At 42.0% G+C, this 26757-nt stretch overlaps 1 protein-coding gene across 8 annotated transcripts in view; it reads left to right on the forward strand.

Annotated features, from left to right (window-relative positions):
- The window catches only part of LOC145965529 (uncharacterized), a 43276-nt gene extending 31809 nt beyond the window's left edge, over positions 1–11467 (forward strand). For all 8 annotated transcript variants that reach the window (XR_014436751.1, XR_014436750.1, XR_014436753.1 and 5 more), the window contains one exon: positions 11334–11467. Coding sequence is in view for 1 of the 8 variants with exons in the window: in XM_083089175.1 (XP_082945301.1) it covers positions 11334–11386 (53 nt within the window). In the remaining 7 variants the exon portion in view is untranslated. The remainder of the gene's footprint in view (positions 1–11333) is intronic.
- The last annotated feature ends 15290 nt before the right edge of the window (positions 11468–26757 follow it).

The raw sequence follows: 26757 nt of genomic DNA on the forward strand, positions 1-26757 counted from the left end.
ATTTGCCATACGCCCTAGAACTCGTCCTTGCAAATACGTTATTCAGACGAGAATCCTCAAATACCAGAGCCGGATCGAGCCATCTTGAGACACGAGACCGACGCATCCTTTGTCATACATATGAGAAGAAATCGATAAAAGAGCAGACAAGATTTTTATTGCCTATGAAATGAGAAGAGCTTTAGAGGGAGGAAACTTGAATTAACTTTTTTTTTTACTCTTTCATTTTGATTTATTTTAATTTATTTAATTTGGAGAGAGATTTAATTATTACAAATTTGTTCAATGTATAATACCGTTTAAAGAGAGCTTTCGACCATGACGTCACTATCGAATGTATTATTTCATTGCAAATTTCCTCGTCAATTCGAGCAGAGATAAAAAATGCGCGGTATAAAAAATGTAACGGGTAATCAAACATATGTATGTGCCGACATCTTTTCCCTCTCGTTCTTCTCTTGCCGCTTTTATGTCGATGATGTCCATCGCACGTGGAGAAACGGGTCGCGGACGGACATGACGGCCGGTATGAAAGTTAGATGGCTATCGTCTGGGCCGAATTTTTTTATTTTATGCGCATCGTATTCGTCCGGTTGGCTCGTATCAAAATTAACACGCGAACCGATGAAAGTTTCCGCATCGATTTTTCCCTTCCCTCTTCAAGTTTCTCTTCACTACCGTTTACAGTCGCGGAATAGAGAATATTTCGCGATAACAAAATAAAATACGAATATATACATGTACATTTTAATTACCATTAATCTTCAAATTGAAATTTTTTCAATCAAATCAGCGCTGCGTTACGGTTTATCGTTAAACTGACTAAGAAGAGAGAAATGTGTAATTTGTATGAAAACTTGTATGATGAAAAAAAGAGAGAGTATTAAAGTGAATAGCTATTTTATCTGTCCGGAAATTTATCCGTCCTGATTCGGGATATGTTCAACCGCGTCGCTTTCATCTTTTTTAGTCGGCGTTTGTTAATTGTTATGAAACAAACAAACGAAATAATATTCTAAAATTTCTGTATACAATATCAATATTGAATTAAACCGTTTTTGAAGTAATGACACGTGAGAGGAAAAGCGAGGGAAAATACATTATATGTAATCAAACTGGTTTCCATTTTCGGATAAATTTTCAATAAAAATTGAAAGAGTACAATGGTGGTTTTGGTTTCTCTAGTTTCGATTAAATAAATTGCGCAAAATTTACTCTTGCGAATATAAGTTTATCGTGTTGCAGAGAAAGAGAGACGGAGACATTGTCACAAAAGGTACGCATTAATTTCGCTATTTCCTGCGCTTGAATCGTTTACGTGTTGACGATGTAAATGAAGCGAATTGCCAGGCACTTACTGCGAGCTATTTAAGAAATCATGAATCCAGATGCAGTAGCGCGTTTCCGTTACTATCTGTATGCTCCTCTCTCTCTCTCTCTCTTTCTGTCTCTCTCTCTTTATCTATCATCTATGCACATTTCCCGATGCCGCCATGATTTCACCACCGAGGCTCAAAACTTGTCAGAGCGAATGATAACGTCGAAAGCCTGTACGATCATTGTAATTCACTCGTCGTTTAATTCATGAACGTAATAACGAATGCACCGCGTCCGCGATAATGTATTTATTCCGCGATTTACATTCGGGCGCGATTTAAATCATCGTACGGATAATTATTGCACTTATATATCGCACGCTCGTCGGCACAATGTAGTAAACTAATTTTCATGGAGCGTTTCGTATCTCTGATAGAAATATACACATCGCGTGACCGGTGAATTGAACGCGTTTAGGGCAGAGAATAAACGGTTAGACAATTAAACTTTCGTGCCGAATCAAAATATGATTTCTGTCGCAGTAGATATTTATGGATTGAGACATTCGCTGAAACGTCTCCTTTAACTTGTCGCGAGATAAATGCACGCTCTCAATTATATATTATATTGGAATCCAGTGCTATAGGCGAAGGAATATACGTGTGTGTATATCCATAAAATGTGCCGACATTGGAGAAAACACATCGCTTACAAGTTTAAGGCGCGGCAACTTATAGGGGTTGACCTATCGTTGACACATCGATAAAATTGCGCGGGGGCACGGCACTGCACTTACGGCAGGCTCCTGAAAAAATTATGCGGAGGTAAAAGTGCGGCAAACTCGGAAGCGTTCTCACGAGTAAAGGCCTGCGCCTCTGGTCTTCTTCCGGAAGACGATAAACGCAAAAGTTACATGATGGTCGTCTAGCATGATCTGTGTTCTTAATTCCGGCGGAATAAAAAGCCGGATAATGGCAGAAACTCGCTCGCATGTTTCCGGGGAAACAGAATGCTCCCGAAGACTAACGCGCCGCTATTACCGCTAGCGAAAAAGCATCCCTCACCGTCCGGTAGACGCCTCTTCGTACCGTGCCATGATATTTGCAGGAGAACCTGAGTGGACGAGGTCGATATGTAACATTCACGGCCGTTCCGGGGTGCCCGACTTTAAACTTGAATTGATTGTCGTTGTAACGCGATCTATTGTACGTCCGCTCTCCATCCGTGGGCTAACTTTGCTAAAAACTGTACGCCACCGTGAAATTGATAGTTTGCCGAATGTTCTGGGATTGATCCTTCGACCGTAGCTGCCTTAACGAGTCGGTGTTTTCTAAACAAAAATTGAACGAAAGGCCATTATTAAAGGGATAAAAACTATTTACAACTGCTGAAACTTATTTTATTTGAGAGAAAAAGAGATGATCAAATTGAAACTCTTAAAAAGTTTACAATTTAAAAATTTTATTTGCGAATACATATTTCTTTCAAACTTTGTAGTAAATTAAAAAAATTTTTTCCCTCTTTTTAAATAGGATAACTTTAATTCTTTTTTATCGTATCAAAAATATCAAAGATTTAAAAAAACTTTTTTTTACCGCGTTATACATTTGACGGCTTACCATAGCTTGTTTCATGGCGTCACCATTTACTTTTCACCGTGCTTTTTACCGAGAGACGTGATTAAAAAGCCGCGGCGACGTCGTCGTCGTCGTTTCTTAAAGTTGTCCCCTGCCTCTAAACGCTAATGAAACGGTTGAAATAAGTTGGCGGCGCTTGCCTCGGACGACTTACAAATTTACTGTATTTTGAGCAGCCGCTTCGCAGTCCGCCCCGGCCCTATTTTCTTACGTAATGTGAGAAAAACGAGGACGACGACGCTGGCGGCCGAGACGGTGGCGAAAAAGTTGGGCGATTACAGTATGATTCTTTTTGCCTCGACGACTAATCGATTTAATGCGACGATTTTCCGAGACTCGTTTTGCTATATATATATATATATATATATATATATATGTATATATATACGGATACTCTAATACGATATTGTTCTGCTCTCGTGTATTATTAAAGCAAAAACGGAAAGTACTTAATATCGATCCATCGATATTACGTTGATATTGCTATAAGGATTAAGCTTTATGGCACCGAGTCTCCTTATATACTTTTCTAAATCTAACATCGCATCGAAGTCTATTGTTGGCGCTATAATTCGAGGTCATAATATAGAGCGAGGACCGAGCGAAATCGGGTTAGTCGATGCCTCTCTATTAAAAGTACCGACCGTTCGAAGGGTCATCCAACGTCCGTTAACGAATCGCATCGCAATTCGAATAGCCCTTACGCATTAACGTACATTCGATACTCGCGGTTACTCTCCGACGAGAGGTCCTCCGAAATTTCGCCGTTCGGCCATGCTGGCGAAATATCGCGTAATTCGACGATCGATGGCGGAATTCGCCGCGATAATTTGCGCGCAAATGGAAATTACCGTTTCGTATTCGCCAAGAAAACGCGGTTATATATATTATTGCGACTTGTGCAAAAATTTACCGCGCGTCGAGGAAGAAGAGCGTCGCGTTCCGGGATACAAGAAGATTTAATTATATATCGCATCGCGACGACGTCGTCTCGGTATCTTAATTCACCGGGTATCTCTTCGGTACAGATGCTCTCCGGCAGAGCGAGAAGAAAGCCAAGATTACGAGGGACGTACGTGCAGCGTACGCAAACTCCAAGTGAATGCGTTGGCGCGAGATAGTCTCGTTATTTTCTCGCGCTGGCAGAGAAATTTGTTTTTCTTCCTCCTCTCTCTTTCCGTCTTTCTTTCTTCTCGGCCGCCAAACTCTCGATAATAATATCCGTGAAATCTTACGGAGCTTCAAGGTACGATTAGACTCGCGGTTGGACTCGCCGACTCGACCCGGGAAATGACGTCGCGTTACGGCTCGACGTAAAGGGAAGAGGAAGAGGCGAATATGGGATGGCGCGATTTTACGTTTCACTCGGAGCCTCTCTCGCTGTCTTTCCAGCTAGCTAAGCAGCGGGGATAGGGTGCTTTCTGCCGAATACCCGCTGTATCACGCGCCTGGGTAAATGGACGGACGTTAGGAATTCTCTCTATTCGCCCGAAACGGAATCGCAAACAACATCTCGTCGGAAACATTCTTGTCTCGTCGTTGCCTTCCGCACTGTCGCGGGTTTACCGCTTCCGCCTAATTTCATTCGCCGGTTTATATAATTCCGCTTCAACTGCGCTTCTTCCGCTAAATGCGCGATGTAAAATGCGATCTCGAGGCGATAATTTTCATTTTGATTTAAACCTCCGTTTACGTTTATGGTGGAATCACGCGAGATCGATACAATCCTGCGAATTACATATAATAGAACAATAAAACAGAGTATACGATATATAAGATACGCTCGCACACACTTTTGATTGCCAAGTGCTCTCGTAAAAACCTTCGATAGCGTTCATATCGAAACGCTGCTATCGATTCCGACACTTGGACTTCGAGGGGCGAGAATTTTTCCGCAAATGCCCCCTTTTTACGCCGAATTTTCTATCGCGAGGAAAATCGGCGCGCACGAGCGCTTAGCGAATGGTTCATTCATCGCGCGATTCGCGTCGATAGCGTCTGAGAAAGTTATTCTTTCCTGCAAGGTTATTCCTGTGCAAATACGAAGGGTTGGCTGCCTTGCTGGCGGAATGGATCGGGGCACGTGCCGGGCCGCGCGCGAACGATATCCACTCTCTCCATCTCTCACGCTTCATTCTTCATTGAACGGAATTGGCGATATACGCCAACTGTTATAGCTATCGTTACGCTCATTCTATTATAGCCTCGGGAGACAATTATGGGCCGGTAATGGGCCACGAGCTCGAAACGGTTATTGTGGCGCGCCAATTTCTTTCGGCGGTCTCTTTTTTCTCTCTCCCTCTCCCTGACAGAGTTAACGAAAACTCAGCCACTGACCGTGACGAGAAATTCGCGTCGACGATAATCGTGGATTCTGTTTAGAAGGCAGATTGGCATTGATTAATTTCTTCGGTGTTGTAGAGCTCTTTTCCTCTTTTTAGAGATAATCGTATTTAAATAAAGAAAATGATACATGTTTTTAGAGTGAAAATAATTAGATAACATTTTTAGACACGTATAAAATATTCGTTAATCCTTTGCGTTTTACATTTTACATTTTGTACGGATAATGATAAAGTACATTTAAATACGATAAATAATATGTGTTAATCACGCGTGCTTTTATTCGAATAACGCGGATATTAGCAGAAAATCACGGACAATACAACTGATTTAGTTTTAATATTCAATTCTCTTTTAGCGAAATGTTCCGCGTGTGCGCTTTGTTGTCGTGATAAATATTCTTTCTCAAAGCGAAATCCTTTTACGCATGCATAATCTGCTATAATATACAATGTTTAATTTAATATTTTACAACATATGATCGTTATATTTTACTTTGCGTTGCGTGTATTTTTTGCTCTCTTACCGCTTCATTTCCGAAAGTCGACCGATGAATTATTACTGTGGAGATTGTCTCGATCATTAAAACCTCGTATACGGTTTTATTCTATGAAATCTCGATGGAGAAACGCCGGAAGGATTTTCGAGAACCAAGACGGGGGTTCCAGCGTATAATCCCTCCCTCGTATCGTCCTCCCTTATGCGTACGGAAGTTGGAATTTTCAAAGTGGAGAAACTAATGCTCATGCGCGATTTTATTCACGAGTCGTAATTATCCGTGGGCTAAGAAAATATTTTACATTATACGACATTTTAGTGACATATAAATGGAAAAATAAATCAAATTGTCAATTGCATTATGCTATTCAACGATCTCACAAATCACATATTACGCATTTGTGTGCACAGGTAGATATTAACAGAACCAAATTTCAATATATAATTAATAATAATAATTTAAGCTATATTTACATTAACGTGAATTATCAATAGATAAATCGGAACAGAGGATACCGAATAATTTATTCTTAGCAACATGCAAAATTCACAGCGGTAATGAAATGGACGTTTCTCTTTATATATGTTCCGAAAATGTTTTTAAACGTGATTTGAATATCCCCTTTTTGAATTTCTTTTTTTTTTTTTTTTTTACGAAATGTGATTAAACATTTTGACATGCTTAATAAGACGGAATTTTTTTCGCAAATAACGATGTGTCCTTATTTTCCAACGCGAAATTGTAACATTTCAATTTCTGGACGAGTTCAGATTCCTGACTTCTAAGATCGCTCTTTGTCTTTCCTCCCCCTTTCTCCCTTGTCTTCTCCAATTTATAGCGCTTGGCTAAGAAACAAGCACTCGGAGCCGGCGTGCCACTCACGGACAATTTGAATATTTTCCTTCGGTACTGATTCCTTGAGAGGATCAATGAAATGTGGCAGTAATTGAAGAGTCCCTTTGTGCGGAAACGCGAATGTTCTTCCTCTTTTCGATATCGGATCTAGAGTACGATAAAATCTTTTGTACATGAAATCGGGTCGCGCGCGATACTAGTTTATTAAATATATACCCTGTAGCCGTCCAACAGAAATCGATTTATCTGCAGTAGCATCCGAGGGGCCAGCACGCTTGGGCGTGCTCGATTTTTAATTTGGATAAACCTCGTCCGTGAGTATCCTTTAGTGATTCACAAATATGATGCTCTCTCTGTTACCCACTTTAATTCTATATTGATAGTTTTGGGTAGATCGTCATAGTATGCATGTGTCATAATTTTGCGAGGTATTTTTTTGGCGCACGCGAGAACAAACTGTCGAAATAAATTTTTATCTTTTTGCCTTTTTCCTGTATAGTATGTTGAAATTCGCAGTTGCGTCATTGCTTATTGCTAATATCGAAGAAACATAAATTAATATAAATAACGAGAAGTGTCTCTAATATATTAAATATGAAAATTCGAGTAATTTATTATAATTAATTATATATTTTTTACATAATATATATTATTTATTAATACATTATTTACATAATTTTGCGTTTATTTATTGCACTCGGCTCTTATTAGCTCATTTTCTACTTGAATTTTTTAAAAATTAATATTATACCTTCTTTTTTTGTATTATTTTATTATTCATGTGTGTTAATATTTTATTCAAAAGAAAGAAAAAAAAAAGAGAAAAAAAGTCATGCAAGGACCTCCTATTTCGATAAAAGTGTACATAATTTTAAACAAAATTCTATCTCTCGCCGGATGGTTAACTGAGTTGAAAAATAATATTATCCGGAAAAAGCGATATTGATTGGAACCGCAATTTTCATATTTCTTTTATGTCCATTCACAAATATCTGAAAAGAGGCAAATATGTCGGTTAACAATATCAGTCCTTTTAATAAACGTTTAATTGCGGAGAGAATGATGAAAGAGCAAGAGAAAATGAATGATGTGTATTTCGAGGTTTCCCGCATGCGTTATTCTTCCGAAGCAACATACAACTGCTACAATTATAATGCCGGCTTTTATTACGAGACGTGGACGAAAAGCAGTTACGATATCTCTTCCTGTATACGGTGACTACGGTGTTGGCGTCATTTCCGGAACGACACTAGACAGTCGAGCGTCGTGTTAACGGGATTGGGTTAATTCGAAGTCGAGATAGTAAACGACGGTTCCCTCGTTTATAAATACAAGTGGTTTCCCTGTCTCTCTTTGTCATCGATTTGTCGAGCGTGCAAAACGCGACGAGTGCCATTTCGCGTAACGAGACTCGCGTAAAACAACGCGCCAAAATATCAATCCGGCTTATTACATATGGCTCGCACGAGACTTAATATTATTACATCACGTTACATAATTTTATTATAGCGTAGTTGTACGTTATATATACGCATCATTCGCAACGGGCATCGAGCAGTTTGGTTCAAAAGATTCTGGTTCGCATGTATGGAGACTCGTAGATATACACTTTTGTTTAGATTTTCGTTTTTCATCAAGCTTTACAAAGTTTACGTTAAATAATGTCATGAAAGGTTTGCTTAAGAGTCACACGATGCTTCCCTGCGCTATCACTTGACTCGTGCGATTGTTGCGATGCCAGAAGTTGGATGCACCGAGCTTTGCGATGCATTCAAACGCATTGCAATAGCCATGCTTTTACTATTGCGATTCAATGGTATTACTGTTCGCCAAGTACATAGTCGCAAAGCATACGGTTATAGTCAGCTAAGAGTTCTCTTTCCATTGCGCTGTGCAGTGGCACTAATCCTTATGTGAAGGATTTGCCTCACGTTCCTGTGCAACTCTGCGAGATGCGAACTAATTATACGCTCGCGAGAGATACGCCTGCGCGACGCGATGCGGAGGCCATGGCTGCAATTTTTATAAATTTTTATAAATCGTAATTTTCGATAAAAGCTCCTCTCGTCTCGTCCTGTATCTCTCGCTGGTCTCTCTTTCATTCGGCGTGCCATCGAGTGGTCTTCTTGTTTTCTCCAAGTCGGCTCCTTTTTCCGCCTTTTCAGATTGCACGAAGCTTTAATTTCTTCTCGAAGGTCCTTCGCTACTTTTCCCGATACCCGAGTCGAATCGAGTCGAATCGAGTCGAATCGAGTTGAGGCGGGTCGGCGGTGGCGGCGGCTTCGTTTCCGTTTCGACGAGGAAATAATAAAGGTCGATTCTCGACGGTGGAAATTAATGTCGTGCGCCTGGGGAATTTATTGTTATTAACTCGTGGCTATATCTATCTGCGTGAGGAAAAATTACGTGTGTTTTTTTTAATTTATTTAATAATGATGGAACGCAGAGAAAAGAGAATAGAAAAAAGAGAGATTCTTTTCACAAGCAAATCTAATGTTAGTAGAATAATATAATAATTCTAATGTTGTTAATTGAGAAAATTTTTATTTAACACGAGATTAACTTTTAATACTCTTTCCTCCGTTGAAATATTTCAATTCATATAAAACGGTATCATATATATTAGTCATATAACCATTGGCAATAAAGATAAAAACTAGTCAGAGAAAAAAATTCATCGTGTTTGAACGGATAAATTAAATTTTTACCAAAAAATTTGAATTATAGTTTTTATATATAACTAAGATATAATATTTTTGCACAACGTTAATATTTCAATTTCCAACAGTGTTACGAGGAAAAGTGCATGTATAAGAGATATCAGAATCATCACGGAAAAATGTAAATAATGGTATACCGATAAATAGAAAGTTATAGTAAATAATTTGTGACGCGATATTTTAGCGGATATTAGCGATATGCGAAGCAAGCGCGTCTAAAAGCGTGACTAAAAAAAAAGAAGGGGTGAATTAAAAGGAATGGCTTTTAAAATAAAAAAAATTTTCTTCCTAAAACTCCGCCGTCTTAAAACAAATAGACGAAAGGGAGGCCTTTGAATATGTGATTAGTAAATTACTTTTTCGTTTTTCCTTGACACAGCTGTGGTGTTAATGCAATTAAATGACTTGCAAACTATGACATTTAGAAATCAATTAGAATTTATTTGTTTTCTATCGATTCTTCAGTTTGACATAAGAAACGATTACAAGAATGTGAAAAAGAGCTATTTATTCCTTGTCGGAACAAATTTTATTTATAATATAGTATGATAAAGAGAGTATGTATATTACAATTAAAGGAATAATATAAAGTGCAATATACACTTTATATATTTTATATTGCTGCTTTAATGAAAATATATACTTTACAGAGTTAAGTAAATTTTCATTCATATTTTACGCAATCATTAACGCAGGGGGAATCCCGGAAATACGCGCGATCTCGTAGCTTCTTATAGGTCAAAGTTCACCGTTAGCTACAACGGCTAATGGATGAAACTGCTGTACGTTTGGTATTATTGCGCCACCGCTGTTACTTTCCGTCGGGTGAACCTCCATTAGGTCCTTCTCTCGACGGCGAGCGAAATAATGAGTTAAAGTAGTACGAGACGAGAGACACGCCTCATTTCCATTTCCTTTGGGGCCCTGCGCGCGTTCGGGCGACCCGAGAATTATTTACCGTCTCATCTCTGGCGGCAGCGGCGGCCAATTATTATCGCGCGACGGTGATAACGTCCGTCGAAATTTTCCGCACTCTTGGTGATATTGCGAGATGCCACGACGGCCTCCCTCCTTCTCCCTCCTCCTCTTTTCGCTCGCTCGCGGTAACTATCCTGTAACTTTCTGCATTATAGCCGTGTTAACGAAACAATTGCCATCATAGCGTTGGTGCAGTCTCAGGTAGCCGGTCGCTTCCTCTCCAGATTTCTCAGCGAGTATAGAGATGATCTTTCATTAAAAGTTGTTGGAAATTTGCGATTTTGCGTTATATTTTTAATTCAATTATAAATTTGACCAGCGGGAAAGCTAAAAAATTTTAAAACAGATTTCCTCGCGCAATCTCGCTCCACCGACCTATCTCGCGCTCTCTCTCTCGCTATCGAAAATTACGGATATCTGTTATTATGAAACCGTTCGTAACATTCAACGTCGCGCCGTAAAATTCATTTCATTTCGTCTCGTCGATCGTATCTTGGTAGTATCCTTTGAGAATTAACGCGATCTGGACGGATATTTTTATGAGAAACCGTATCGAAATCATTTATAGCTCGTGTCCTCTGACATTTTTATACCGCGGTTATAATTATCTTCTACGCGTAGAAGATAATAAAGTATGTAGCGATAGACGGAACAGATAAAATAATTATTTTAATATTTTATCTAATTCTACATTTGCCAGAATATATAATATTGTAAGATAATTGCGAGCATTTCTCTGCCTCGGCAAAATGACATCGGTTGTTCTAGTTCCAAAGATGTGCGCGCCCTCGATGTATTATATAGATTATATAGATTAATTATATAACACGCTATATAATTACCGTTTGCTAATGAAGTTATCGATCGAACTGTACGCGTTTAGTTAGAAAGGTCGAACTATAATAATTCTTACAAGCGCGCGATTCGCTTAATTATTTATCGAGAGGCGCAATTAATCTTAAAGAGATCTTTTTTTTCTTGCAGAAAAATATCTGTGCTACTTTCGAAGAAGGACGAGGTACTCTTATTCGAAATAGATTAGTTCTGAAACAGAGGGAGCATGTGTGGAACCGTGTAGTAGCGGAAATCAGAAACAGCACTCAATTCGCAATCAATTGACTCAGGTAAGACTGCTCATCTCCTTCAACATCTCCCATACACGTATCTAATCCCTGAAACGAATCGAGCGCGCGATAGAAAAGCGCACACAAAGTACGAATTCTCGTTCAACGTCGATTTAGCAAATTAACCAAATTAATTAAAGAATCATCGGTCGATGATAAAATCGACCGATTGAAGATTAAATTGCAAATAATATTTTTTGCGTCTCGAGTAATATTTTTGAAAATTATATTTCACACACGAGTATCCTTCTTTTTCAATGTGCTCGATAGATTTAGCGAGAAAATATATAAGATATTCGTCGATGGATCGATCCTTGCGAAAACTCGTGTGTTATCCGGTGCGATACGCGCGCTCGATTACATCTCGACGACGATCGAGTCGATCGGCGCGATCGGCTTTATGTTTCTCGAGAGATATTTTTCTCGGCGGGATACGCGCATGTCGAAGTTACCCCGAAAATAAAGCCTCGGTCGCACGAAGCTGCCGTTCGTGGCTCGGGCTACGACGTAAAGGAAGTTGCTCAACGACCGTTGCCTTTACTGTTTATACGATCCCCAATCCAATCTCCAGTCTGAAGATCTTTGAGAGAACGAGTCAACTTTTGGAGGAGTGTCACGACTCCCGGGCTGTCTCCTCCGATACTCGAGAACGAAATTACGATAACGAGGGATTTCGTAGCACGTTACACGATCCTACGCCTTCTTTCTTTCTCTCTTTTTCTCTCTAACGCTCTCTATTCATCCTTCGTCTTTTGCCATGAGATTCTTAAATTCCTCGAAGTGTGCTAACTTTTGGAAGTTTCCGCGAAATCTGGGAAAGAGAGAGAGAGAGAAACGGAAGAAGCAGCAAGGGAGGAGGTATGAAAAGGAGGAGAGACAGAATTGGCGATAGTAATTGTGAGGATCTAGTCGGCGTTTTGCTGTTGACGAAATTGGAGAAATATACAGCAACTGCAACAACATCAGCAGCGATACTAGTAAGGAGCGGAGAGCGCAGTAATCGTTGAGATCGGTACGATTATTGTTTCCAGCATAGTTTCCGCGCCACAGTCTTCTTTACTCGCTCGCTCCTTCTCTTCCTCTTTGCTCGCTCACTCGGTCGTGACACAATTGGGGGAACACACGGCAGTTTCACGTGTGTAAGGCAACTACCAGCTACAGGCCGGTGGTGCACGGCGCCACTTGTTGCAAAAATGATAATGAAGTAATAACGGAAGAAATCGCTTACGCGATCGTTGCGGATTTTCCGCTCTTCCGCTTTTACAGCGATACCCGTTGCGCGAGTAAACGACTAAATCGTTAGGCGGAAATTGCAAAAGTGGCCGAATTTATGGAATCGACCGGTCCCGCGTTTAAAGAGCCGGTAATGGAGGAGGAAAATGACAGATATACATGGCGAATGGCCGCGGACTTTTGTATTTTTCTCGCCTCTTCTTTCGCGTTTGCATTTGCGCACATGTAAGTTTACATCAACAACAATCCAAAACCTTTTGCGGCGAGCGGTACGAGCGTCGATGGGAGAGTCGATGCCAATAGCCAATATAAAATATATCTCGCGCATTACCTTTTCTAAAGCTATATAAAATACAAGTAATAATAATGGACGAGTCTAGGAAAATATCCGATAAAGTCGAAAATTTTACGCACGACAACTTTCGGAAAGTTTTTATCCTTTTGAATATCTTATCCTCTTCGTTGCACTTATATCGCTTGTACATACACCAGGGGAAAGTTCTTAATTCGCGAGAAATTGCTGCGTGATCGTCCGCGTATTCTCCGGCTTTGTCGGGAGGCGAGGTTTTCATCGCGATGTTATTCTTTGTCGACGGAATATCCTGAGAGAGAGAAGACACGCTGAAATGTTCTGTCCGCTCGCGCGCGCGCGGACGCACAACGAAAGAAAATTATTCGCGTTAAATCGCAAGCCGCGTACTTTAATCTATACTTTAATCCCTTAAGTCCCGTATTAAGTTGCACACGCGGAACGGTTACACGGGTGCAAAGTTTCTACGGGCCCGCGAGGCTAACGCAACTTGGACAGCGACCAAGATTTGTGCGTCCTGGGAGAGATCATTATTATCGATCTTCGATGTCGAGATTAGTTTACGAAGTTCCGTTCGGAGAGATTTGCCGTTAAAAGCGAGGGCTTCGACGCGTTCGTCGTCGTCGTCGTCGCTTGGAGCGTCCGCAATAATGCGCTCCTCCGGTTGAGCTAAATCCACGTCAATCAATTGAGAAATTAATGCAAATTTTTTGAGCCTCTCGAGAATCGATATAATCGAGCCCTCTCGTAGAGACTAAATTAGTAAAATCGATAAAAATCAATCGGCTGACGTTCGTCGGTTGCATATGACGTTTATTGGGACAAAAATACATATGTTATCGGAAAAAAAAGAAAATTGTAGATAAACGTCTCTCTAGCGAAACTTTTACGGTATTTCTGCGGATAATGCTATTTTTCGTGGGAATGTATTTTACAGCGCCGAGCTAATCTCGCATAAGCGAATATGACTGACACACACGAGCGGCGAAAAATTATGAAATAATGTCGGTGAATTCTCCCCTTTTCACGTGAGCGACAGAAAAGTTATAATACCTTAAAAAAGTCGTAATTGCGCGAAATGCGGCGTTCCCGGCGAATGTTCCCGACGCGTGAAATCGCGTGAAAAATAGGATCTCCGCCGGAAAGATAAAGGGAAATGTTTCGCGAGCGATTTGAATATATAAATCACGCTTCGCTAGACTTAGTCTTCGCGGAAGAAAGTCAATAGACACGTCGTCGGCGAGTTTTCCCCGAGTTGGGCGTTTCACCGCTATCATCCGGTCCCCGGCGCGCTATCGGCGTGTATCACCTCGACCGTGAAACTGTTCCGATAAGCTTCTTTAGCATATAATATCCTAGGCGCGTTCTGCCGTCGAAGAGATAGGACATCTTGAGAAGACAATTTTGATAGTGCCCCGGGCGACGATTTGATAATAATCTGCCATCGACCATTACTCCATTACATCACGTAGCGTTACGTTAGCTGGTACTTGGCAAAGTTAGATTGTTAAGCGCGTTCGAGAAATTGAATTGCTCGGGGGGGCGGAAGGAGGGGGGACGGAGAAGGGGGGGCGGCCGGGCGGGCGGAAAACAGGGTAGGTCCGCGCGCATCAGGGAAAAATATAAATACGCGGATAAAGATCTTAATCCGTTGATGAGATATCACATAAATGTCCGACGGACACACATGCTAAAAATGATAAACGTCACGGTCGGAAATGGACGGAATAAATATCATGCAATTTTGTAGTTATGTTTGACTTTAATTCCTACATACGAGGCTGCGCCTCGTATAATCTGTATTTATTATTTCATTTGTTCGCGCTAATAGTGGCATTTTTTTTTAATGCATCGTAAAGTACGATCCTCGTCAAGTATTCCTCCCTCGTGCGCATCGTTTATCGATGTTGATAATTCGTTAATATCGACGATATCGGGTCAAGTAATTGATAATCTCGCGAGGTTAATTAATTTTAATATTTAATTTTAATGAATGAATGAGTATACGAGTTTTGTGCGAAAAATTTCATTGGGAGATTAATAGAAAGGATGAAATAATTTAATTACAATTCCAGTTATATATATTTATATTACGAATATTACGAGAACGTGTACACTGCGTAACACTAATTCTAATAATGTTATCGATTCTGTCTATGACGCGAGAATGGAGAGCGATTAAATTCATGCATTGGAGCACTCAATGCCGATACTCGGCAGGGAATAGCGGGTGCCGCAATGTTTGAGAACTGCTGTATCGGGCGACACATTGCGTTATCTAAAATGTATTATACTATCGGTTTATCGATCAAATCGGAACGACGGAAACAGCGCGAAACGCGCCGACCGGCTCTCCTTCTCCCTTTATCTCGTATTCGTAATCGTACGTGTCCTTAAAAGACTCCCTCGATGGCGGCGCATCCTTTCGCTATCGCGCAGGCACGACAGTTCGGAAGATTTCACCAAGATACAGGAGGTAACGTGTGCGAGCTTAATTTTACGAGCGAGGAGAGTGGAAGCGTCTCTGAAATCTCGACCGTGGCCGATCGATATCTGAGAAAGAGAGAAAGAGAGAGGGAAAGAAAGAAATATCCGTGTCGAGTCTCCTTTTGCTTGAAAAAAAAGAAGAAAATCAGAGTACTTTCCTTTGGAGAAAGGGCTTGCGAGATCGGTAAACGACTTTCCTCGTGTCGTGGATATCGTCGCCAGAAAATTGTCCATACGTTTAAAGTAACGCGTGTAAGCTGCGGCTTTAAACGCTTATCGCGATTAACACTTAGTCCGGAACAATTTAAACTGCTGCTATTCTCTCTCGTGTGTATGTGTGGGCGTGGGACATATTTTTGCAAGGTATTTTGGGGAAAGAAGATTTTCGGTACTGTGAGATAGAAACGGAAATTTTACCAATTATGTGTAATTGAACCGTGTAAAGTACATTACGATGAGAAAAAAGAAAAATGGTTATTTATTAAGTCAGATGTAACAGTACTAATGTACAATAATGTAATAGACGCAAAAAGAGGCATAGAATTGTGATTTAACAAAGGAAATGGAAAATGTCTCTACGTCTCAACGTTCATCAGAATGACCGCAAACTCTGCGAAGAGATTTAATAACCGAAAACTCTAATTATAAGAGCGAAAGAATTAAAAATCTTTTTTTCTCAATGTATCGATCCCTCTTGTAGTCTCTCATACGTCATTAATTCCGCCCCCAGGAAAGGAGCAAGTAATTAATGCTTGTTAAATCGCACCGCGCGATCCCTTACATGTCACTTTACGCGTAGCGTATAGGAGCGATGGAACGGCGGTTTTAAGTATTCACCGACGAAACCGTGCGATATGCTAGCGAGAGGGATGCGGGCGAGAGTGGAGAGGGGTTCGCGACTAACGACCCTCGTCAAGTAATTGGGGTACCAGTTGCATGCGTCGGGATAGATTTCATCCCCCGAAGGCAACGGTGGCGAGAGTTAGAGAGCGGCAGCGCGAAATCGCGATTCCGTTATATTTATGCATGTGTGTATGCGTGTGTGTGCATGTGTATGTGTGTGTGGCACGCATTATACGCCGCGACCGCGAGAAACTACGTGCGGACGGCCCAGAAACGCCGCCTTCGTTACTTATTAACGATCCCTGAGCGTCATCGACGACAACGACGACGACGACGTCGACGGCGATGACGCGTCTTTTTTTTTCACGTCGTCGTTTCTCCGCGCCATCGTTTTTCTCAGCGCGTAGATAGGTTCCCTTTTCGCTCGGCCGCGAGAACGCTTATCTGCTCTCTTCTCGGTCCTTTACGACATCGAAAAGCTCCCTGGAGGACGCGTAGAAAGGAGAGGATATCGAGGGAGAATCCCCATTCAAAGAAGAAGTTAACTAGACTAATGCAATCTGGTGGTCAATCTTTATTTATTCAGCCAACGTCTCTGAATATTTCATCGGTCTTTGAAAATGCGACGCGATTGTTTATCGTTTACCCGGGTAAATCCGGATTTTTCGAGGAGCCGACGTTAGGGTTTACGTAATTTTTGCGCCAAGTTCTCTTTTCCCCTTCCCTTCCCCCCTCCCCCTCTCTCTTTCTCCATGGGATAAAACTCGCTCGTCGTATCTTTCCTCCTCGGTTTTCGTTTTGCTCGAAGCCCACGCGATTATTGAATAATTTCGCTATGCGATAGGGGTGTCAAGTTTGCAAATTTCAGCTCAAAGTGCTCGCGTTTTTTTCCTCCTTCCCCTCGTGCATCGAGACCGAAAAATACACGTGTGCTCGCGCATTCGGGGCAAAGATAGCGCTATCGTTGGAAATAATAAAATGGTAGGAGGAAAAAAGGAGAGAGGCCGTGCAAGTCGCGTGTCGAGAGAGCGGACTTTCGAGGGATAATTTTCTCGAGGTGGAGAGAATCCGCGAGCAACGCGAGCCAGGACACCCGGTATAAGTGGCGCACGGGACGCATGCGCTTATTTATTAGCGCGACCGAAAATCGATATCCGCCCGTCTCGCTCGCACCAGCAGCTAATATTTCCTTCGGCTCTGCTTACCCGTGCGAAAACCGGTGTAATTCCGCGGATCGCGAGGCTCTACCGTGACGTTTCTTTTTGCGACGTTTACGACTCCCCGGTGCATTGACACGAATCGGGGGTGGAGGAGCGGGGGCCGGGAGATAGAATGGCGGAGAAAGCGCCAGACGGAAGGGGGAGGACGGGCTTCGTTATTCAAGGAATACCGGGATCTCTTAATCCGGGCAAAAGAGCCTTAAATATTCATGTTTCATCTCGTCGCGAGCACAATTTTAGCGGCAGATTTACAGCCGTAATAATGAGTTACAAGGCATGTAAGTGAATTAGCGCGACGCTCGGCGCTCTTCTCTCGTCTAGCGATAATAGAATCTTGCGGTAATCCGATGATGGTCGATTTCTTTTCGATTATAGCTGTAAATGTGACGCGGCGCGATAGAATTTGCCTCTTTCAAGATGTAATACTAGTTTTCGAGCCATGAATAAATGATTAAAAGCCGGATTGTTGGATAGACTAGACGGATGACCGGATAATATCCCTTTACGTATTCAATGTAACGTGTAGCGACCATCCGAAATGCATTGTCCCGTAACATTGCGCATTCAGGATGAAATTACGTTAGAATGTCGGAATACGAACAAGTATTTTCTAAAATTTACCAAGTTAGCGGAGAGAACTAATTCTGTAAAGTGACTTAATAACGAATGAATAGGATAATGACATGTATCTCCGCGTTTCCAAAAGAGAATAAAGATTGTGTAGAAAGTCTCGCGCGAATTTTCTTTTCGATACGCGATATCTACATTTTTAGAATTATCTCTGGAATTAAAAGAAAAGATAAACGTATTTTTTATTCCAACGATTAATCGTAGAATCAACGCGAAGCAGCTGCTTTCATTAGATTCTCTAAAGCCTTTACGTCACTGTAAACGATTCATATTTCCTTGGTCGCGCGGCTAAATTTCTTCACGGTACACCGCTTAAATAATTTCGTTATGCTACGAGCGCTGCAACAATTCCAAGCTTGACAACGATAACAGAAGTAATTCGACTTCTCTCTCTCTCTCTCTCTTTCTCTTTCTCTCTCTGTCTCTGTGGTGAAGCTACGACGACGAGTCAGTGGCGTGTCCCGAGACCGAAATTCCACTTGGCGTACTTGGAAACAACTTGGCATTGAGCGACAGACACGCGTCTTGCCTCCGTATCGCCGCCCACATCGATCAACCATCCGCGCGAGGTAGACGTACAACCGACCCGCCTGCGCGCGGAAATACATCCCTGTGTTCAACTGTGCGAAATCGGAGCACTATCGAAAAGCCGATGTGTGTCAGTGATTCCATTAACGGACCTATGCTCCGGTAATCGAGAGAACGAAACGATACACGATGCGGGTTTAAAGTTATACTTTATCGAGAGACGCGAGACGCGCCAGAGAGCATCTCGGGCGTCTGGCGTCTACGATAGATATATCAGCTTTGAGAGAAAGAAAGAGAGAAGGAGTCGGTCAAAGAGAATCCACGTAGATAAAAGATAGGCCACGTTAGATCCGAGACGTCCCGCGCGTATATAGATAAGAGTTTCCTTCGAGATACGCTTACGTATAGCGTTTAAATTCGCGTTTCGAATCGAGCATAAAGTTATCTTAGCGGTCGAAGAATCGCAAGTTAGCCTTCTTCGGGGAATTCTCGATGCTGGCGTCGAGAGCAGCGGTCTGATCGCGAAATGCTCCGATTTAGGAATCGCACAAAACGACGATTGTACATTTTTCCCGGAGCGACATTGGGCGTTTATCCATCAGGACGACGGAGATGCTTAGGCGTCGGTTGTCGATATCGGGCATCCGGACGCACTTGTCGGAACAATTTCCATCGACGACCAATATCATCGGTCTCGGAGGAAAAGAAGAGGAAAGAACTCCGGTTCCGTCTGTTCTTCTCTCCTCTAAAACGGAGAGGAGAGGCGAGAGGGGAATAGTCCTGTAGCTGACTCGGGCCAAGTTTGACGGCTTATGGGGACGGCGGGTGAGGCAAAGAAGGAAAATCGCGGTACTCCGCTCCGGGGATCCGGCGCTCTCTTTTTTTATTCACCTTTCTGCGTGCCACGATCCCCCTATACGATCATATCTTTCCCTTAACGTCTCTCTTTCTCTCCTTCTTTCGTTTCCGAAGCGACCGCGTCGCGGCGGCGGATAACCCGCCGCCGTTCGTTCTCCCTCGCGCTCGATTTATCGAGGTTTAATTTCAATCGCACCTCCGACTCGAATCCTGCCGGCACACCTCCTCGATCCTCGATCTCCTTTTCTCCGTCTGCATTCATTCACGACCCGACCCGATCCCGATATTTCCTCGACTCTTCGTTGACGAGGGTTTCCGCGGTTATTTTTTGCCGTCTCGCCATCCCTCGTTTCCCGTCCCTTTCTCGAGTTTGCGTCGTATCGTTTAAGCCTGTATCTTAACAGGCGTCGTGTAATTTACATTATCGATTTCAAAAATGTCGCTGTCGGGATCCGCAACGACTTTATATAATATATTCAAACGCGAGGTAGCCCGGATTTTAACCCAGTTTTAAATATCGAATCTCAGTCTGTTTTCGCGTTTTCAGTTCTCACCGTGACGAATATCTCGCGAAAACAAAATTATCCGATATTGTACCGGTTAATCGATTATTTATTATTGTCACTGAAAAATTAACCGCCAATTCAATCTACGGACGCGAGTCTCCGACGAGTGTGCGAGAAGGTGCATAATGAATAACGCATACGAGGTGCTGCTCGAGACTTGAAACCACGCTTATGCGAAATTGTCTCCCTTTACGTCCACGGACTTATGGTCCACCGCACTATGGTTCTCATCAATAAATTGTGATTATTCCGCCAGTGTCCCGTGCGACGGTAGCCGCTTGGACACGAGCAAATTAGGGCGTGATTAAGCGAATAATTAATAACAAATCCGAGACGGCGGCGGCGGCGGCCGGTAATGGACGACGACGTCGCATGTTGGAACTAAGAAGTATTATAATATCGCATGTGCGGCCGATTTGATCGTCATTGAAAAACGGAACGACCTGTAATCGCTTTGCTCTCTCTCGAGCGTAGCATGCGACGTTACTTATGTAACGTTGGCATCGCCGCTCTCTGCGCACCATCGAATGCATTATTAATTATTTCCATGTACATACAGCCGCGTGTGTATCCATCTTTGCGAGCGAGCGTATGCATTTATTCGTGCCCCTTCTCCCCTCTCACCCACTCCTCTCGCGACCTCGCGCGTAATGTATTATATATAGATATATATATAACGGGACATAATAAATCTCTCTCCCTGAAATCGAGGATACTCGGCCAGATCGAAGCACGTCACAGCACGATGACAGGCTACAGAGCGATTTTTTATACCGCCACGCTAAATCGACGTTCCGTCCTCTATACGGGGGGTACGTCGATATATCGGAACGTTTCCTCTCGTCTAGAGGCAAAAAATTCGACACTGCGTTTCATTTATGCTCAACATTGAATGTAGGAGACGATAACGATATCTGTCGATGGCCTTTTTTCAAAATTTATCCTTTTTTTCCCCCCGAGAAAAAATTCTCCCCCGAAACTGTGGCGAGAAAAATTCGTCATCGATACTGTAACGCCTATAATCGTTTCGAGACACCTTATATGCACCGCATGTATCCTCGCGTTTTCCGCGCTCTTCTCTCCAGAGAGCCGTTCTGCGAATTCGATCTCTCTCTCTCTCTCTCTCGTGATCCGGAGATATACCACGTGTGGGTGCGCGTGTGTGCGTACGTGTGAGCTTTTTCCGGATACCGCTATATTTTTCTTAGATCCAACCCGCTTTGCGACGGATAACGTCGCGACGCACGTCCCGGCACTTTTCCCTCGCGATAGCGCGACGTAAATGCATTAACGTGGCTGAATTACCGTCGCGATAAAGCAATTACGTTAACGGCTCTTACGTCGTTTAAAATTCACGGCGTAATCGTTCCTCTCGTTTTCCGAACGGGACGCGCACGGATTGCGGCTACGCCGATCACGTATTCACGCTTTAGCCATTTCGGTACCAGCTGCGCTTTCGAAAAACTCATCGTGTATCGGATTCCTGCAATTTAACGGGAGAAGGATGGGAACTGTTCAGATTGGTTGTTTGAGTAAATAATACGTAAACGATGCGGAAATTACGACGTTTGATTCTTTTCCGTCATTTTCCGACTTTACAGCAAACACGTTTAATACGTGATAAACATTATATTCCTTTGTTCATTTTTGAAAATCAATTACGCGGAAAGATCTATCATATTTCGCTTGATGAATCAACGTACGGAAATTATACTAATTAAAAACTCATAAACTTTGTATGGTGATGAATAGCCGCCGTGTCGGCCGATAATTTGTGCGGCTTATTCCAAAGTATTTTTTTTTTTTAAAGAGCATTATCCCGCTTTTATCATGGAGATTTCGCTTCCCGACGTCGCTGAAGGCTCGTGAAGGGGTTAAGGAAAAAAGGCATCGGCTCGGCTCGCTCGCTCTCTCAGCTTACGCCAAGTTTTGACGTTGTTGCGCCCCGATTGAAATATGCGCCAAGTGCACCGTGGAGCTTTTTAATCCGACGACCGGGAAAAGTATCGGATACGTCGTTACCGAGTAAGATGTATAGTCCTCCTCTCGTCGTTTTCGGCTAAAGCTATCGATCACGCTGCGGTGGCGTATCGTGTTTTACGAGGATGAAAATATTTAAGACAGCGGTCGATTTTCTATCCCTATCTGGCCGCGACGAGAAATCTTTTTCCCCAATTTATCTACTCTTCGTTTCGTTGACGGCGTTTATAATGTCGCCGAGATGTGAAATATCGAGCGTGCGCTTTTTTTTGCCGCGCATCTTAATACATATTATACATACGTCGCAATCTTTCGATTTCATCGTTGATCACGTTTTACCATGTCATTGTGTAACTCGCGATCACTCGCGGCGAACTGAATACCATTAATGGACGAATCGATAAAATTGCGAAATACATACAATATCAGTAATGTCATTCCAATGTTGATGGAATACAATTTTCGGTTGTATTAAACATCTGAATTAAATTGCGTTACATTGCATTAAAATTAAATAAAAATTTAAATATATCGGAAATTATATTTCTTACAGCGATTCGAAATAAACTCGTCGTCCTCATTTTTCTCGTCGATATAATTCTAACGTAAATTGTATAAAAGCTTCCGGCTTATAAAACAGTTGTATGAAAGGAGTTATTTCAGAAATGTCGTAACGAGCGATATTACATACACGGTATTACATGCTCCTTCAAGAATTTCTACGTCATTGTTATTGCTCGTTCCATCGTGATGTACGTTACACGAAAACTGTTTCAGATTCTTATCAAGTACGGCCGGGCGTTTTTATTTTTTTTCCCCCTTACAACTTTCCAATCTCAGCTTTGATAAAACACAGAAGAATAACTAGCGCCGAGACTTGTGCGAGAAGTTACTTGCATTACAAGTTTTTGTACTCGCAGAAATTCGAACAATGCCTCGACGAGTGTCGGTCGAATGTAGTCCATGCAAGTTTAAGTTAAATATTGCTGCAGCGGGCAACAACTTTTCGCGCAGACAAAAGTTGTACGTTCCGATACATTCCAATTAATTAAAGCAATCGATATTCGTTTTAAGCAAAGCTTCGATAAAGATAGTTTTATAGAAACGAGAAATGGATATTTCTGATTTTCACAAATTAAATGCAATTGGTCGAATGTCACTTGGACGAATATATTTCCGAATATAAACGCAACATTGCATGTCAAATTATTCTACAATATACATATTTCGACCATTTGAATTTTAATTTGTCTCTGAAAATATCGTTAGAATTTAACTTTATATACTCTTATATACATATATATCTGATTGCAAATATAAGATCCATAATTTTGTCCATGTATTCATAAAGCAATCTGTGGCTTTAACAACGTATAGATTCGCGCGTTTTAGTTTGTCAAACTATTAACGAATGAAGTTTGCGTGGACTCGATAATTTACGGCAGGTTTATAGGTCTACACACATACATATACGTAAAACGACTTGTATGTAAATCGAGCACAATTTATAGATTCGTGAATTTATCTATTATATATAGGATTTGTGTCTGGACGTCAATGCGCGATAATATCGAGCAAATTTTTCTCTCATTCGCGACAATTTTTCTTATTAAGACGGGAGAGAAAGAGAATCGGAATGTTCGCGCGAGTTTCCATAATATGTAGCTTGACATTGCTTTCCATCTCGACGCGGTGCGTAAACTTTATTACGATAAAACACCCTAGGAAGGTACGCAAAACAGAAATATGCGAACGAGCGTGCAGCGACCATTCTGTACGGACGAACGATGTAATAATTTCCGCGTTTTTGTAGCCGGCCGACCGGCGTTTTATTTCGGCATCATAGTCGATTCGGTTGCGTAATAAATAGGGTGCTTGATTCGTTGTAATATACATTTCCCTTCGTTGGAATCACTTTTATCATCGTCGACTGCCGAATTTTGATCTTTTGTTCCGGCAAATGGAGGAAATCGATCATTATGCGTGTCATAAACGGCCCGTTCGTTTTGAAAACCGCGTAAATCGCCCCGAAACTTTGTTAAAGCGGATGGATCGAATCGATCTGTATTCAATACCGGACTTTGGTTAGTTAATGGTAGAACCAACGGACCGTTTGGCGAAAAAAGGATAAAGATACGTAAAAAAATATTGGAAAAATAAATCAACAGTTTATAAAGACGTAATTATGAGACAAATGGAAGAGTCGCATTTATATGCATCGACTATAGAATATAATATTAACGGGAGGAGATAACGTTGCACGCGTATATGTGGTACGCGTGGTGTATTTTTGATCGTTTTTGTAGCCGGCTAAATCGGGCATACGCCAGATATAACGCATGCAACATTAATCGGATTCGCAGGACCGGAAGGGATTAAATTCATTAGTCCGCGTCCACATCCCGCATTTAAAGTTAAATGCGGCGATATCACTCTCGGCCGGCGGTCGACATCGAATGCCCGATCTTCATATCAGGCAAATAAATCGCGGCATCAGATGGCCGCATTTAGCATTATAAACGGCGGTGGGACGGAGAGTATTGTGCTACCGAAATTTGATTTACTTTCGAAACAAACGCGCGGCTCCAAAATCCGCCGCGGGTTACACAGCTACGTCGCGTACGTGTAATAGCCGCCGTACATTATCCGTCGCGATGCGACGAAAGTAACGTCGTTGTTGCGTCGGTTAAACGGGGCACGGATTCGCCTGTTCGCCATTGCCCTGCCCGTTCTGATGGATCGTGGAAGACAGATCGTTGTAACATTGCGCGGTCTAACCGCGCTGCGGCTGTCTAACATTTTCCGGCATGTTAACCCTCGCTCGCGCGAGGACCGAGAACCCTGCGATACGTGTATACGTACCGCGACTTTTGCATCGACAAGCACAATAGCGGTCTACCGAAGCCTTCAAGTTTGTCAATCTGTATTACGATCCTTGCGACGCGTCCCGTCAAGATTTATAATTCTCTCATTTTCAAAAATCGTTTTCAATTCGATTTTTATACACGTGACAATTATTTTCAATTTCTCAAGCTCATATCCCTTTGAATTTTTTATTAATATTAATAGAAAATTCCAAGGAATATGAGCTTGAAAAAAAGATTGAAAATAATTTCTACGTGTATGCAATTATTTCTTCTCTTTAAAAATTATCTTGGAAAAAAAGTTTTTTATTTTATCGTATGCTATAAAATTCAGTTTAAACGATAAAATTCGCAATAAATCCAAAACAGAAATCCATTTATAATAAATATTAACACCAAATACATTAGAGTAACGATATATTAATATGTATAGAATGTCATTGCAAAGTTTACTCGTTCGATGATTCACAGGGTCGATTATTATTCGCTATTATCGATGATTATTATTCCTGGCAAATTTGCGCCAGAACTAATTTATCGTTTTCTAGGAAATTGTACCGCCGACAAACCGCGAGTTTCGTCGGACAAATCGCTTTGATGTATTACAGTTATATCGCTGGCGATTGACTCGCGATTCGGCGCGCTTAATCCGCTGACGTGCATAAAGTTTGTCGAAGCGATATTGCGAAATGTTTTTGGGGGCTGATTCGCCGCGCAAACACAGCGGGCGAGTTCGCGCGTGAAATTCGACGCGTGTACGCGGCTTTACGTAACACGCGCGTTATTTGATTCCGTCCTTCCTTCCTCTCTCGTGCCCTCGGCGAATCGAAATACCCGTGTCATACGCGCGTTGGTCGCGCGAAAGTTCGTCGTTGGCGATAATCCGTTTCCGCTTCTGTCAAAATTGCACGAGCCGCAGGGCGAGCGGACCAGAACGCGTCGACGCGCTCGTAATTTAGCATAATTGAAAATATGTATCGCTATTTCGAATTATACGTGAATGGGCGACAGGAGAGAGAAGGGAGGCAGAAACGTTGCATCGTTAATTAATCGTTACGATAAAGAGTTTGCGCTGACGTTAATGACAACATTTATTAAAACTTTGGTCGTGCTTCTAGTATCTCTCATCGATATACAAACTACCGAGAGTTTGAAATTTATTCGTGTCAAGATGACGCTAATATTTCTTCTATTTCCCTTTTGCTGTCTCTCTCTCTCTCTTTTTTTCTTTCATTCTCTTTCGCTCTCTGTATAACTTCCGTTCTCGTCGTAGTCTTGTTAAATAAGTAAAAGACGCGGAACTGCCAGGCATCAGCTCGCGTTCCGAAGTTTGCGTTTGTGCTGTCGGTCGCATTACGAAAATCCAGACTGCCTTTCAGGATTATCGGGTTGGGACTCTAGGGTAGTGTCGGAAATTACCCGAATTTCGATGCGGAAATCGGGAAGAAGGGGAGGAGGAGCGACGGAGCTTAAGCCCGGTCGAATTATCAACGGGCGAAATAATTTGAATATTTTACTCGCATCTCTCTATAACGAATAATATACGCGCACGAGACGAGTCGAGACGAGACGAGACGAGAGGAAACGATGGGAAACAATCGAATTTCAGGGCGGTATCGCCGATAAATCCGCTCCAATGTCTGGCGCAGAGAGTTGCGCTTCCGCGCGCGGACATTTGATTTATAAATACGCGCCCGGCGTATCGCATCTACTCGGGTGATAAATAATGCTAATAACAAGCTAACGCTATTTGAAATATTTCAGT

Source organism: Camponotus vicinus, unplaced genomic scaffold (assembly GCF_025532165.1).
Source record: "Camponotus vicinus isolate PSW18456_S1 unplaced genomic scaffold, iyCamVici1.0 SCAF_14, whole genome shotgun sequence".
In the NCBI taxonomy this organism is placed as follows: domain Eukaryota; kingdom Metazoa; phylum Arthropoda; class Insecta; order Hymenoptera; family Formicidae; genus Camponotus; species Camponotus vicinus.